Source organism: Meles meles, chromosome 16 (genome assembly GCF_922984935.1).
Source record: "Meles meles chromosome 16, mMelMel3.1 paternal haplotype, whole genome shotgun sequence".
In the NCBI taxonomy this organism is placed as follows: Eukaryota; Metazoa; Chordata; class Mammalia; order Carnivora; family Mustelidae; genus Meles; species Meles meles.
This window is the reverse complement of record NC_060081.1, coordinates 62,314,139-62,326,739: the sequence shown is the minus strand read 5'-3', so window position 1 is coordinate 62,326,739 and position 12,601 is coordinate 62,314,139. Positions and strand designations below refer to the sequence as shown.

Sequence of the window (12,601 nt, the reverse complement as noted above, 5' to 3'; positions counted from 1 at the left end):
CAGATTAAGGGTGTTGCTTTCCAACACAAACCCATTGTCTCAGGTATCTGAAAATACCCATCCTTGACCTGCGAAAGCAGGAATAAGCAGAACACAGAGAACAACAAATATAAGTGAACGTAAGTTTAAGAGTTACATCTATGTATGCTAACATGGACACATAGTCAAGATTTATTTTTAAAAGAAAGAAGTGGGGGCACCTGTGTGGCTCAGTGGGTTAAGCCTCTGCCTTCAGCTCAGGTCATGATCTCAGGGTCCTGGGATCCAGCCCTCCATCAGGCTCTGTGCTCAGCAGGGAGCTTGCTTCCCCCTCTCCCTCTGCCTGCCTCTCTGTCTACGTGTGATCTCTCTTTGTGTGTCAAATAAATAAATAAAATATTTTTTAAAAATTAAAAAAAGAAGTAAGTGAAGGCAGTACAGTATATAGTGAACTCCCTTTATGAGAGGGGACAAATACTTATGGTTTTGCTTGTGTTTTCACACAGATAGAGAGGAAACTAATATGAGTTAACTCATAAAGGGAGGAGCCAAAGTGGGAGGATCTGGTGTGGGAAACCTTTTCACTGCATACTTTAACACATTTTTAGCCATGTGAATGTATTATTTTTTCAGGAAAAAAAAAACAACAAACTACGTATAAGTAAGGTAGACTGGATTCTTGATCCCAGTTCTTTTCGCCCATATTAAAATAGGATTAGAATCCATACCATCTGCCATGTAACTTTGTAGGGCCTCACTATGTGTTGGTACTGGGCTTGGTCATGTGGCTTGCACTTAGCCAAGGATAATCAAATATCATCTGAGCAGAGACTTTAAATGTTCTTTGTGGTTTAGCCTCCCTCTTGCACTCTTGCTGTCAGTCATGAGAAGAACACGCCCTGAGTCTAAAGAAGATGGAAGACCCCTGGAACAGACCGGAAATCAAACTGCAACCTGGAGCCAAGTCCAGCTCTGAACTGCTCTGTGGACCCATGAACAGCAACAACAAAAATGTCCTTATAATCCGTTGAAATTCTGGGTCACCATGCAGCATTATTGCAAGAGAACACTGACAGCTACATTAGACTCATGCTGTCCAATACTACTTTGGCCATGATGGAAATGTCCTACAGTCTCCAATGTCTAATGCATGAGCCACTTGTGAGTGGTGCAACTGTGAGGAGCTGATTTTTTCTTTGACTTAATTTTAACTTACATTTAAATTTAAATAGCCGTATGTAGTTAGGGACTACTCTGTTGCACAACATAGCACTAGTCAAAACTCTGTGGCTGTAAGGTCCACAGTAGCCAAACTATGGAAAGAACCTAGATGTCTATCAACAGATGAATGGATAAAGAAGATGTGGTATATATATACAACGGAATACTATGCAACCACCAAAAGAAATGAAATCTTGCCATTTGCGACAACGTGGCTAGAACTAGAGGGTATTATGCTTAGTGAAATAATTCAATCAGAGAAAGAGAATTATCATATGATCTCCCTGATATGAGGAAGTTGAAAAGCAATGTGGGAGGTTTGGGGGGTAGGGAAGGAATAAATGAAACAAGATGGGATTGGGAGAGAGATAAACCATAAAAGACTCTTAATCCCACAAAACATACTGAGGGTTGCTGGGGGAGGGGGGTGGGAGAGGGTGGCTGGGTTATGAGCATTGGGGAAGGTATGTGCTATGGTGAGTGCTATGAAGTGTGTAAACCTGGCGAGTCACAGACCTGTACCCCTGGGGCTAACAATACATTATATGTTAATAAAAAAATTAAAAATTTAAAAAATTAAAAAAAAACAAGAATGTCTAATTAAAAAAAAATCTATGGCTGTATTATTTGCCCATGGCAATGACTAGAAGAAAATGATCAGAAGCCTGCTGTGTTAGTTTCCTAGGACTGGCGCAATAAGGTACCACGAGCTGGAATGGCTGTAAACAACAGAAATCTGTTCTCTCGTAGTTCTGGATGCCAGAAGTCCCAATTCAAGGTGTTGGCAGAGCCATGCACTCTCTGAAGACTCCAAGAGAGAATCTGTTCCATGCCTTTATCTTATATTTTGGTGCTGCTTGTAGTCCTCGACTGGTACACACATCACTCCCCTCTTTGCCCCCACTGCCACATGACATTCTCCCCGTGTATGTATCTCTTTCCCTCATCTTACAAGGACAGCAGTCATATTGGATTAAGGGCCCATCCCACTTCGGTATGACCTTATCATAACTAATAATATCTGTATACTTTGTTTCCATCCCACCCACAGAGTTTTGTTGGGAGTTGCTGGAAGTGTAAATCTCCCCCCACCACTGCCTGCCACCACCACCTACCTTGAGCTTGGCCCTCAGCGACTGCTAGACCATCCTGCTGGGTGTTTCTGGCTAGAGGCCTCTTCTGTCCTCGTCCTTCCTGGCCCTCACGATTGGCAGAGACGGCAACCACAACATCACTGTGGGATCAGTTGCAGCCAGGCCCTTGAACAGACTCAATCCAAAGCTCTGGAAGTAGAGCTCATCTCCCAAGCCCCTACCTCACTGAGATTAGCATTTGCTCAGAGAGCAAAATTTAAGAAGGTGCAAAAAAAAAAAAATTCAGTAAGATAGTTAATAAACTATCTTAACTTTTAAACTCAAAGTTTAAACTAAACTAAAACTAAACTTTTTAACTTTTAAACTAAACTTTTCAAGATCAAAATTCAAAACTGAACTATAATGTTCAAAATGACATGAACAAAATAATAAAATCTTGAACTCAAGATTGGATCATTGCCGATACTATCTTTTGCTTCAGACTCAGCATGGCTGAGCGCTGTACCTCTACTGGTCCTGTGCTCTCTGAACGTCACTGTTACTGATCCTGCCTGCTTCAGCAATAGGGACACACACTGATGTCTGCAACTTTGAAATGTGTGTTTTTTTTAAAGGTAGATTGCTAGATGGATAAACGGATAAGTTTGGGACGGCTATTTCAGCATTGTAAAGGTGTTAATTGTTCAGTCTAGGTGGTGGGCATGTGGGCTGTCGGTGTAGAATTCTTTTACCTTTTCTGTATGCTTGAAATTTTTCACAATGTTGAAAAGGAAAAAAATAAAAGCAGGGAGAAGGACACACAAGGTTGGCTCTCTGGGGTCAAACTAGCTCCTTCTCCTGAATCCCTGGATGTCCAGGTCTGCGTTTCCAATCACATCCTCCCTGGCAGTGAGGGCTAAGCCCTCTAGCTGGTCTGCCCTGTCTTTGACTGAAGTCTCTCTCTGGCCCTTACCCTTGAGATCCTTCATTCTCACCAATAGAAAATCAAGGATCCTCTCAAATTCTTGACTAGTCCCTATGAGCCTGGTTGACTCCCTCCCTCCCAAGTCCCTTAGGCAGGAACAGATCAGTCCCTGGGATAAGATATATCATTTAATGAAACATGTTCCATAACAGAGCATCCTTCTATATTTGAGGGGGAAATGATCAAAAGCCCATTTTGAAGGACAGAGGACATGAAAATAAAGCACTAGAGATAAAGAGTGATTATCAACTGGGTGTGGGGGAGTGGGAATAGTGGAGAGGGGAGAAACATTTAGAAAACTGGCCTCTGCAGGCAAGAGCTTACCCAAATTCTAAAAGTGGAGAGACTTCTTTGAGGGCTGGCAGCTTGCATTCTCACCACTGGGGGGCGAGACAGGCCATCTCTGGACAGGGTGGTAGCGACTCCTGGGTTCCTCTGGGGACAAGGGTCTTGGTTCCAGGCCAGGCGCCCAAGGCCTTCCTTTAGCCAGGTACACCGACGCTCAGCTTCCACAACTGGGCAGGGTTGGGGGGGCGGGGGGCTGTTCATCAGGATCCATGCTAAGAACTGGTGGGTACTGATGGGCACCCTGTGGGTGGGGGGGTTGGGCAGAGGGGGATTCCCCTCACCCCCCTTCTCAATTGGACCCCCTACTAAGGATTCATTAGGCCAAGCCTCAGACTCAGACTCAGACTCAGACTGGGGCTCCCTCAGACTGAGACAGTGCCCTCCCTGAGGACCCGAAGCACAACTGGAGTCCTTCATTTCAATTTCCACCCACGCACATTGCTGTGTTGGGGGCAGGGGTGTGGAGATCGGTCCCAGCTACTTGCTCCCTATTTCTCCTGGCAACCTGAATGTGAGTCTGGAATGGAGGTACTACCCAGGAGTGTGCACCTAAGAGGCTGCCTCTCCTGCTCTGCCAGCCTCGGACTCACGCAGGGTGACCAGGGCTCCTGCAAGCTGAGCACAAAGCTGGGAGCAGGACGCAGGGGCATGGATCTAGGCAAGTCCATGGAGGGGGCAGCCACTGCATCCAGAACCTTCCTACTGTCTCATTTGCCCTTCTAAAGACGGGAAGGATGGAGCTGGTGCACGTGACGCTCCCATTTTGCCTTCCACTGCAGCCGTGGCTTTTTCTAAAGACTACTGGCTGCCCTGAGACTCAGTACATCCCAGGGTCAGTGCACTGGCCCAGGAGAAGTGGCAGGCAGGGCAGGGAGGAGGGTCAGCTTCCAGGTCTAGGAGACATCAGAAAGCCTAGGGAGGCTGGAAACTGAGGATTCTCTGGCCAGGTCTGGATCCCGGATAACAGGCAATAGTGACAATGGGGAATCAGGCATTTGACAGCCAGACATCTCAAATGACCCGATTAAATCGTCAGAACCTCGGACAGCAGACAGGACTAGATCTTACCCCCTCTTCACTCCACGGCTGCAGAACCAGGTGGAGAGAGGTCACTTCTGTTGCAGGCACACCAACGTAGATGCTCTGCACACACACACACACACACACACACACACACACACACACACACACATTCATCAAGGCTCTCACAAGACACAGCTGTAGCCTTCCCCCCACCCCACACGCTGATATTTCTATCTCCTACACATGTGCACACACAGCTGTTGCAGGGGGGTAGAGAGAATGGACATTGTTCTTAGGCATTCTCACAGTTCTTCCTCGTGCACAGATCACATCTAGAGAAATCATTCCGAACTAGTCCTCTGCCTTGGTGGTGGGGACCAAAAACCTCCCACATGGCTTCTCTCACCGTGAGGACCCTAGGAATGACCCAGCCTTCCTGCATTCCTTGACCCCATCTATATTTTTAAAGATTTTTATTTATTTGTTTATTTGACAGATAGAGATCACAAGTATGCAGAGAGGCAGGCAGAGAGAGAGGAGGAGGCAGGCTCCCTGCTGAGCCGAAAGCCTGATGTGGGGCTGGATCCCAGGACCCTAAGATCATGACCTGAGCTGAAGGCAGAGGCTTAACCCACTGAGCTGCTTAGGCACCCCCTTGACCCCATCTATTAAGTCTAACTATGACCCTCTCCAATGGGTCTGGGACTGACGCCCTGAAGTCAGGATCGGGACCAAAAAAAGGACTGGATTCTCTAGGTAGTTTAAAAAAAAAAAATCTCAAACAGGCTGCTCAAGAAGAGGGAAGATTGGGACCCAAACTACTCAGACTGTTGATGCTAAACAGCCAGATTTCTTCACTGTGGCCGTGTAAACCTCAGCTTGGTTGGACTTGAGCAGGGTTCTCCCGGGTGAGAGATGCCTGGGAGGCCAGGTTGGCCCCTGGCCCTGGGAGCCCAAGGAAATACACAATCTGCTGCTGATTTCCCTTATAGTTCTCTTTAAAGTCCACAGCCAAGTGTAGATTTCCGCATGCCCTTGTTAATTGTCTCTTCCCCCACCCCAGGGATTGGAGGTTGAGAGAGTCCCCTGAATTCTCAGACAGATCCAACCCCCAGGAGGGATTCAGAACAAATCTTGTGCTGGTGGCTGCACCGCTGAGACCACACTGAAACCGCTGGGAGCACCTTATGCTCCTTCCCTTGCCTCCCACAAACACCTGGGGAGCTTCCTCTTAGTGAAGACCATCCTCCTCACTCCGCCAGGCTCTCCCAGAACCCTTTAATGACAGGTGCTCCTCCACCCACACCAGCTTCACCCAGCCTGGCTAGAACCAGTTCCCCTGCAGTCCAGGGCTTTGCGATCTCCCGCAGGGCAAAAATGCAGAATGGACGCAACGCAGGAGCGCCTTTGTTTCTTCTTTATTCGCGGATATAATTATGTACCGCACTCTAAATTAGAGATAGATTTTTTTTTCTGATATACATTTCATCTTATTCACCACGAGCACACCACACGCACAGTAGAACAGTTCCACAACCTGATAAATTGCACAAGATGAGTTTGGATTCCTGAAAACCAGCAGGCAAGCCGGCCCTGCCTCGGCTTCTCGCCTCCCTGCTTCGCAGAAGGAAATTGCCCACCCGAAATGGATTTCCCGGCCAGCCTTTCCCTCCGCACGGTTGAAATGTCTCTGGAATGGGAAGCGCTCTTGCTGGAAATGGCTGGACGCTGCAGATTCCGAGCACTGGATGGCTGTGAAATGTCCCCCCAAGGTCAAGTTTCTGCGCCTGCGAGCTGCGACCCCTCTCTCTCCCCTCCCTACCCACTTCGGTGTCTGGGACCGAAGAGTCGGGGTCCCTGCGGGAAGGACAGAGAGCCTGGCCCACAAATTCGCCCCGGCCTCCCCCAGAAACTAGGGTGTTGTGGAAAGGAAAGGAGAACAGAAACGCAGACGCGATGGGTTGTGGATTCCTATCCCCTCCCACCCACCCCCCATCCCCGATAATCAGAAACTAGGAACCAGAGATGTTTAAAGCTCGGCTTCCCAAGCGCGGCGGCAGGGCGCACAGGGCTGGTGGGGGTGGGAGGGGAGGATGGGAAGAGCGCGGGAGAACCGGAGCCCGGAGCCCTAGTCCTCCGCGTTGGTTCGGTAGGCCTCGATGAGGCCCTCCAGCGAGTGCACGAAGCCGGACACACTGCAGATGCCACCGATGACGAAGATGGCGACATCGAAGAAGACTTGGTGCCACAGCAGCTTGCGCCAGAGCAGGCGCAGGTGGAAGAGGCTGGGCAGCAGGAAGCAGAGCCCGGCGCCCGTGAGACTGCCGGTGAGGCCCATGAGCAGCGCGAAGTGCGGCACGTAGATGGCCATGAGCAGCGTGAAGACGACGAGCGCACAGCGCAGCGTCAGCCCCCATGATTTGAGGCGCCCGTCGCCGCCGTAGCAGGCGGGGAAGAAGGCTCGGCTGCCTTCCTGGAAGAGCGACTTCTCCAGCACCTCGACAGCAGCGAAGAAGGGCAGCGGGTAGGACAACAGCGCTTTGGCCACCAGGAAGATGTTTACCACGGCACGGATGGAGCCAGGCAGGTTATCCGTGATGACTTCCTTGGTCTCGTCGGCCCAGGTGAGGTAGGCGACCAGCGCGAAGAGGCCTTTGAGCACGCAGGCGGCGATGTGCGTCCAGTTCATCATGCAGTGGAACTCGCTGGGCTGCTGCATGTTGCCCTCCAGCGAAGGCAGGAAGATCTGGGACGTGTAGCTGAACACGATGATGCCGATGGAGATGGGAAACTTCTTGACATCGATGTAGAATTTGACCTTCTCCCAGGCCCAGTCGCGTGCCCGCGAGAGGCAGTAGGCGATGACCAGGATGTTGATGACGAAGTGAGCCAACGTGCACAGCAGGCTGAACTTGGACACCGCCTTGAGGTTCTTAAGGAAGGCGCAGGGCAGCAGCACGGCGGTGGCGATGATGGACCAGGACTTCTGCGACACGGGCAACCCTGGGAAGCTGTTGTACATGAGGTTGCCGCTGACCACAACGTACAGGATGCAAGTCATCACCAGCTCGATGATCTGCGCTACGTTCACCACGCGGCCCCCCAGCGTGGGGAAGCGCGGGGCGCAGCACGCGTTGGCTATGGCTACGTACGAGTCCCGCACCCGCACCACCTCGCCGTCCTCGTTCTCCTCGTACAGGCAGGCGATGAGGATCTTGCCGGTGTAGCAGCACACCACGGCGGCGAAGATGATGAGGAACAACCCCAGGTAGCCGCCGTGCAGGATGGCGTAGGGCAGGCCCAGCACGAACATGCCCTGCGGAGCGAAAAGGCGGCGAAACCGGGGTGCTCAGCGACCGCAGCCTCGCCGGAGGGGACCTGGGGGCGTGGCTTAAGTCTGTAGCCGCAAGGGGGCGCTAAGGGGAGCGACATCTGGGCTTAAGCCGCGGGGAGAGGTTAAGAGTAGGCTGGAATGGGGGTACACCGAGGCCTAATAGGAGAGGCTTTGGGAGTCGAGTCAGAGATGGAGAGGGAGGTGTTCAGTTCAGTTCAACTGAAAAGGAAAGGGGCGCCTGCGGCTGGGAGGTGCGGAGGAGGCTGAGAGTGGGGTCAAGCCACAAAGAGGGCCTGGTATATGGAGAAGGGGCTAGAGTGGTCGTGGTCAGAAAAGGGCACCGAGGAAGGTAGAGAGCTGGGCCTGAGCCATTAGAAAGAAGGGGCACGGGATTTAAGGTGGGGATGGAATGAGGTGCGGGGAAGCTAATGAGGGCCTGTGGCCGACTGGAGAAGGGAACACGAAAGCGGCAGTGGGAGGGGAGAGAGCTAGGGTAGGACGGAAGAGGGGTTGGGGGTGCGCGAACGAGAAGCAGAGGGAGGCAAGAGCGGCGGGTATGTAAGGATGCTTGTGAGGATGCTCCCCAAGGCTTCGGAGTGGGAGTCCTAGGGCGAGACCTCGGTAGGGTGGGAGAGCCTGGGGCCTAAGGAAGGGGCTGAGAGTGGTAGAGTCAAGCAGGATAAGGGGCCCCGGGGTGGGCGGGGGGGAGACACAAGTCTCTGAGAATCGAAATCAAGGAGTCAAGCTGCCGACTCCGGCGGGCGGACGGTGGAAGGAGGGTTTAGACTCTACAAAGGGAAGAAAAGCTAACGAAATCCAGGGTTCCCGCGGCCTCCAGGCCTCCAGGTTCCCTCCCTGACCTCCCTCTGGGCCTACGGAACGGGGGTCTTCAAAGACGCCCCTGGCGAAGGAGCGGGTGGCAAGGAGGTGGCCGCGGTCACTTGCCCGTGGTTCCGCACAGCCGCCTCGCAGGGCCCGGGAGCAGGAGGCGCCTCGGGTCGGATTCCTTAGTGCGCAGTGCCGTGCGCGGCCTGGGTCCCCAAAGCAAACCCTCCTAGGCCTTCCGCTCCCGGGAGATTCCTGTTGTGCGCCCCAACGACGGTGCGCTCCGGGAACGCCTGAGGGACCAAGCCAGAGGGCCCGGGGGCTCCTTGAGCTGGGTTCTCCTCCTCCCCTCTTGTCGCCGCCTGCCCGCCTTCGCCGGCTCCTGAGGTCGTTGTGCAGACTCCAAACCCGCTCCCGGCGGAGTCCGGCGCCGCCTGGTGGGGAGTGGGGCGTGGCGAGTAGGGTGAAGGGGTGGCTGGCCTGGAGACCAGGGGCTGTTCCGAGCAACCGGGAGCGGCTTCTCCAGGGTCACACGCGGAGAAGCCGGTCGCCTCTTTGCGGCGTAGCCGGGATTTCGGGCGAAAGGGGTGAGTCTGTGCACAGGGAGCACGGAGGCACCACAAACTATTTGTGGTAATTGGTACATACGTATGTGCTTATGTTTGCGTACACCTGCATGTCTCTAGTAGGGCTGCACTTGGGAATGTGGGCCAGATCCTGTTTGCATGAATCTGTGCTTGTGTGCAGCTGTATGTTCAAGGTTCGTGTGTGTGTCTGGTATGTACAGGTATGCGCTTGTGTGTGGGGGTGTGAAGGTACGCTTGAGGATAATCCTGTGGTCTGTATATAGATGCACGTCGTGTGCACCTGGACGGGCATTTGTTGGTGGGGCGGGGGGTATGAGCAAGTGCGTCTGTGCCTGTGTCAAGGGAGAGGACTCCCAGCTCAGCAATTTCCCTCTCTCCCTTCCTCCTGAACATGCAGCTGTAAATCCATTCCGGAGTCCCAGGAGACATCGCTCCCTCCAATCCTGATTTTCTTTCTCCCTCTCCCCTCCCCGCTCCCCTCCTTCCGGTTCCCTCCCGTTTGCAGGGTCTTAGGGCAAGTGCCCGGGACCAAACCTCAGCCTAGCAGTCCTGCGCCTAGGGCCGCTGGAGGGAGTACAGATCAGGGCGGGAGACACTGCTTGTAGTGTTGTAGACGCCCGCCCCCCTCCCCCCAACACCCTTCTGCAGGGCTGGGAGGGATGGGGGAAGGTGAGATCCTGGGTACGGGAGGGGATCTCTCAGCAGAGATAGCGGGGGGGGGGGGGGCCTAGACGGGGGTAGAGCCTGATGCCCGGGGGGGGGGGGGGGGGGGGGGCAGACAGAGCAGGGAATCCCGAGCTCACCTGGATAGCGTTGGTCACGTTCCAGCCCGCCTCCCACGCGGTGATCTTGGGTTTGTCGTGGCCCCCGAATTCTCCACCAGCCCCCAGATTCTGGTCTTTGGAGCCGGAGGGCGGCAGGGGCGCGCCACCGCCGCGCTGGTAATGGATGTCTCCCTCGACGGGCGGTTCTGCGCCCTCGTCCCCGCAGGGCTCACCCTCGGTTTTCAGGATGTCCATCTGCAGGCCCTGACGGTGCTCAAAGTCGAGGTCGTCACAGTGAGCAAATCCCACTGCTTCCTCGTCGGTGGCCGCTTGAAAACCCATCCTGGCGAACATGCCGCTCACCTTGGCCTGGGACTTGTTGGACACGGATGTGGCCACGTTGGACAGCTTGCTGCGAAGAAGGGTGGCCATGGCGGCGGCGGGGTCCGTGGAAAGGACAGAAGGGGCTGGGGACGCGGGGGACGCGCGGCAAGGCGGCGAGGGCCAGGGGGGCGCGAGGCCGCTATCTTCGCTCGCTTTCCCCGCGGCTCCCCAGGGCGCTCTGGCTCATGACCCCCTCGGCTGGCGTCTGAGACTCGCTCAGAGCCCACCCTGCGGGCGGGCAGCGGGGCTGGCGGAGCGGCGGCTGCGAGTGCACTGCGGAGCTGCCGCGGGGCGCGCGCTGGGCTGCGGAGGGCGGCGGCGGCGGCGGCGGCGTCAGAGCTGCTACGCGAGGCGCTCCCGCCCCTCGAAATCAGGCGGGGGGCGGGCGTTGGGGAAGGGGAAACACCCGGAGGCGGAGGGGGCTAGGGGGAGGAGGGCAGCGAGAAGAGACCGGAGGCGCGAAGGGACTCGGGAGAATTGAGATGGGGGCCGGGGAAAGGCGCCTGCCGGATGGCACCGAGAGGGAGCGCACACGGGAGGGGGCTCGGAGGGCGCCGTGGGGGCTGCAGTGCTGCATTTCTGGGGGAGGCGCTAAGCTCTGATCCTAGCCCTTCCCACCTCGACGCCACAGGGAGGGAGGGGGCCGGAGCCTGCAGATTGTCGCGGTCTGGCGTCCGAGACTACCCCCTCCAGAGGCCGGGAGCCTTCCGGTCCAGGAGCCTCTGGCCAAGGACTGGTCTGGACGTCCGGAAAGGCAGCAGGACAGTTACCTGTTTCAGGTGGCGCGGGCCGTCTGGGCGTCGATCTGTACCCATTACTCACACTGAGACCTGGCCCTCGGAGGCAGAAGTGTCCGTCCTGGACCTCTCTCAAGAATGCTCAGCCCGGCCTCGGTCATTGGGCTGTCTCAACTCGTCCAGGGACGCCGCGATGGAAGCGATTCTGCGGCTCGCTCGCCACCGACCGCTCTCCAAACGTGTGCAGAATGGAGACGAAAGGTTGGCCTTTCACTTTCTTTTCGTTTGGGAGTCTGGAAGGAGGCAGGACTTCGTGCGGGCATCTCTCGACAGCTTCGTGGAGGGTCTGCGAATGTCCACGCAGCAGAGGGGCGCACCCGGAGTCCCGCCCGGGGAAAAGCCGGGCTCGCCACCAGCCCCGGACGCGGAGGTGCGCGGTGCGCTCGCCGCGGTGGTGAAAACCTAGACCTTTCTGTTGAGTGGGGTGCGTGTGTGCGCGCCTAGTAAGAGCGAGCCCGAGACAAAGACCGATATTGTATCAGATACGGCTACGGGCCGAATCTGAGTGGACTCGGAGGGTGAGATTTGGTAACCGTGTTTATTCTGTAAATGTGTGGTTTCGTGCGCGTTTTAGCCTGTGCGTGCGCCGAGCTTGTGTGTGTTGGATTGTGTGGATAAGTGTTCCCGTATGGGTTGCTTGCGCTTTTGCCTGTGTAAGCCCTTTTGTGGTTGTGTCTCTCTGAGGGTCCACCGATCGGTATGGGTCCCTGACTGTTCCCAGCTGGGCTCCCGCAGGCACTCCTCTTGAACCTGAGCAGTTAACAGGAGCTTTGCGACCTGGCCTAGATGGAGGAGGACTGGCGACTGTGACTAGGGTGGGCGTGGGAGTAGGGAGAAATTGAAGTAAACGAAAAGAAAGGGGTCCCCTATCTCCCTCTCTCAAGGCTCTGTCTCTGTGAGAACCCTAGTCTCCCCCTCCCCTGTAATATTTTTAGATTAGTTCACGTCAGCGCACAAGTAGGGCGGCCTGAGGGCTTTGACCAGCCAGTTGGAGCTGCCAGGACCGGCCCCTGTTTCTTGTCCCCCCACCCCCTCTCAGCGCCTCACAGTCATCCGCAAGCTCTTCTCCAGATAGGAAACCTCAGCCACATTGGGCTGAGATGCTGTTGATCTCTCCCTAGGTACCCCCTTAAATTCCAAGAGCCTGCTTGCCAGAAACCAAGGTAGAAACCCACCCCTGTAAATAACCCGAAGAATCCATCCCCCTATGCCAGCTGCTATGACAAGAAAACCTTTCCATAGAGCCTGACCCCAAACACAGACCCTGCAAGTCGTGAGAGG

At 54.8% G+C, this 12,601-nt stretch overlaps 1 protein-coding gene across 1 annotated transcript; it reads right to left on the bottom strand.

Annotated features, from left to right (window-relative positions):
• Positions 1-6,037: 6,037 nt before the first annotated feature.
• SLC32A1 (solute carrier family 32 member 1) lies at positions 6,038-12,118 on the bottom strand. Its single transcript, XM_045981198.1, has 2 exons — positions 10,179-12,118; positions 6,038-7,945 (listed from the first exon to the last, which is right to left on the bottom strand). Exons 1-2 carry the CDS (start codon positions 10,569-10,571, stop codon positions 6,758-6,760), a joined length of 1,581 nt encoding a protein of 526 aa, XP_045837154.1. The 5' UTR covers positions 10,572-12,118; the 3' UTR covers positions 6,038-6,757.
• Between the last annotated feature and the right edge of the window lie 483 nt (positions 12,119-12,601).

What these genes read in the sequence shown, in the direction of transcription:
- SLC32A1 (XM_045981198.1), bottom strand. Translation starts at nt 10,571, where the DNA reads ATGGCCACCCTTCTTCGCAGCAAGCTGTCCAACGTGGCCACATCCGTG. An exon ending in ACGTGACCAACGCTATCCAG is followed by an intron (nt 7,946 to 10,178) that starts GTGAGCTCGGGA and finishes TTCGCTCCGCAG; the next exon opens with GGCATGTTCGTGCTGGGCCT.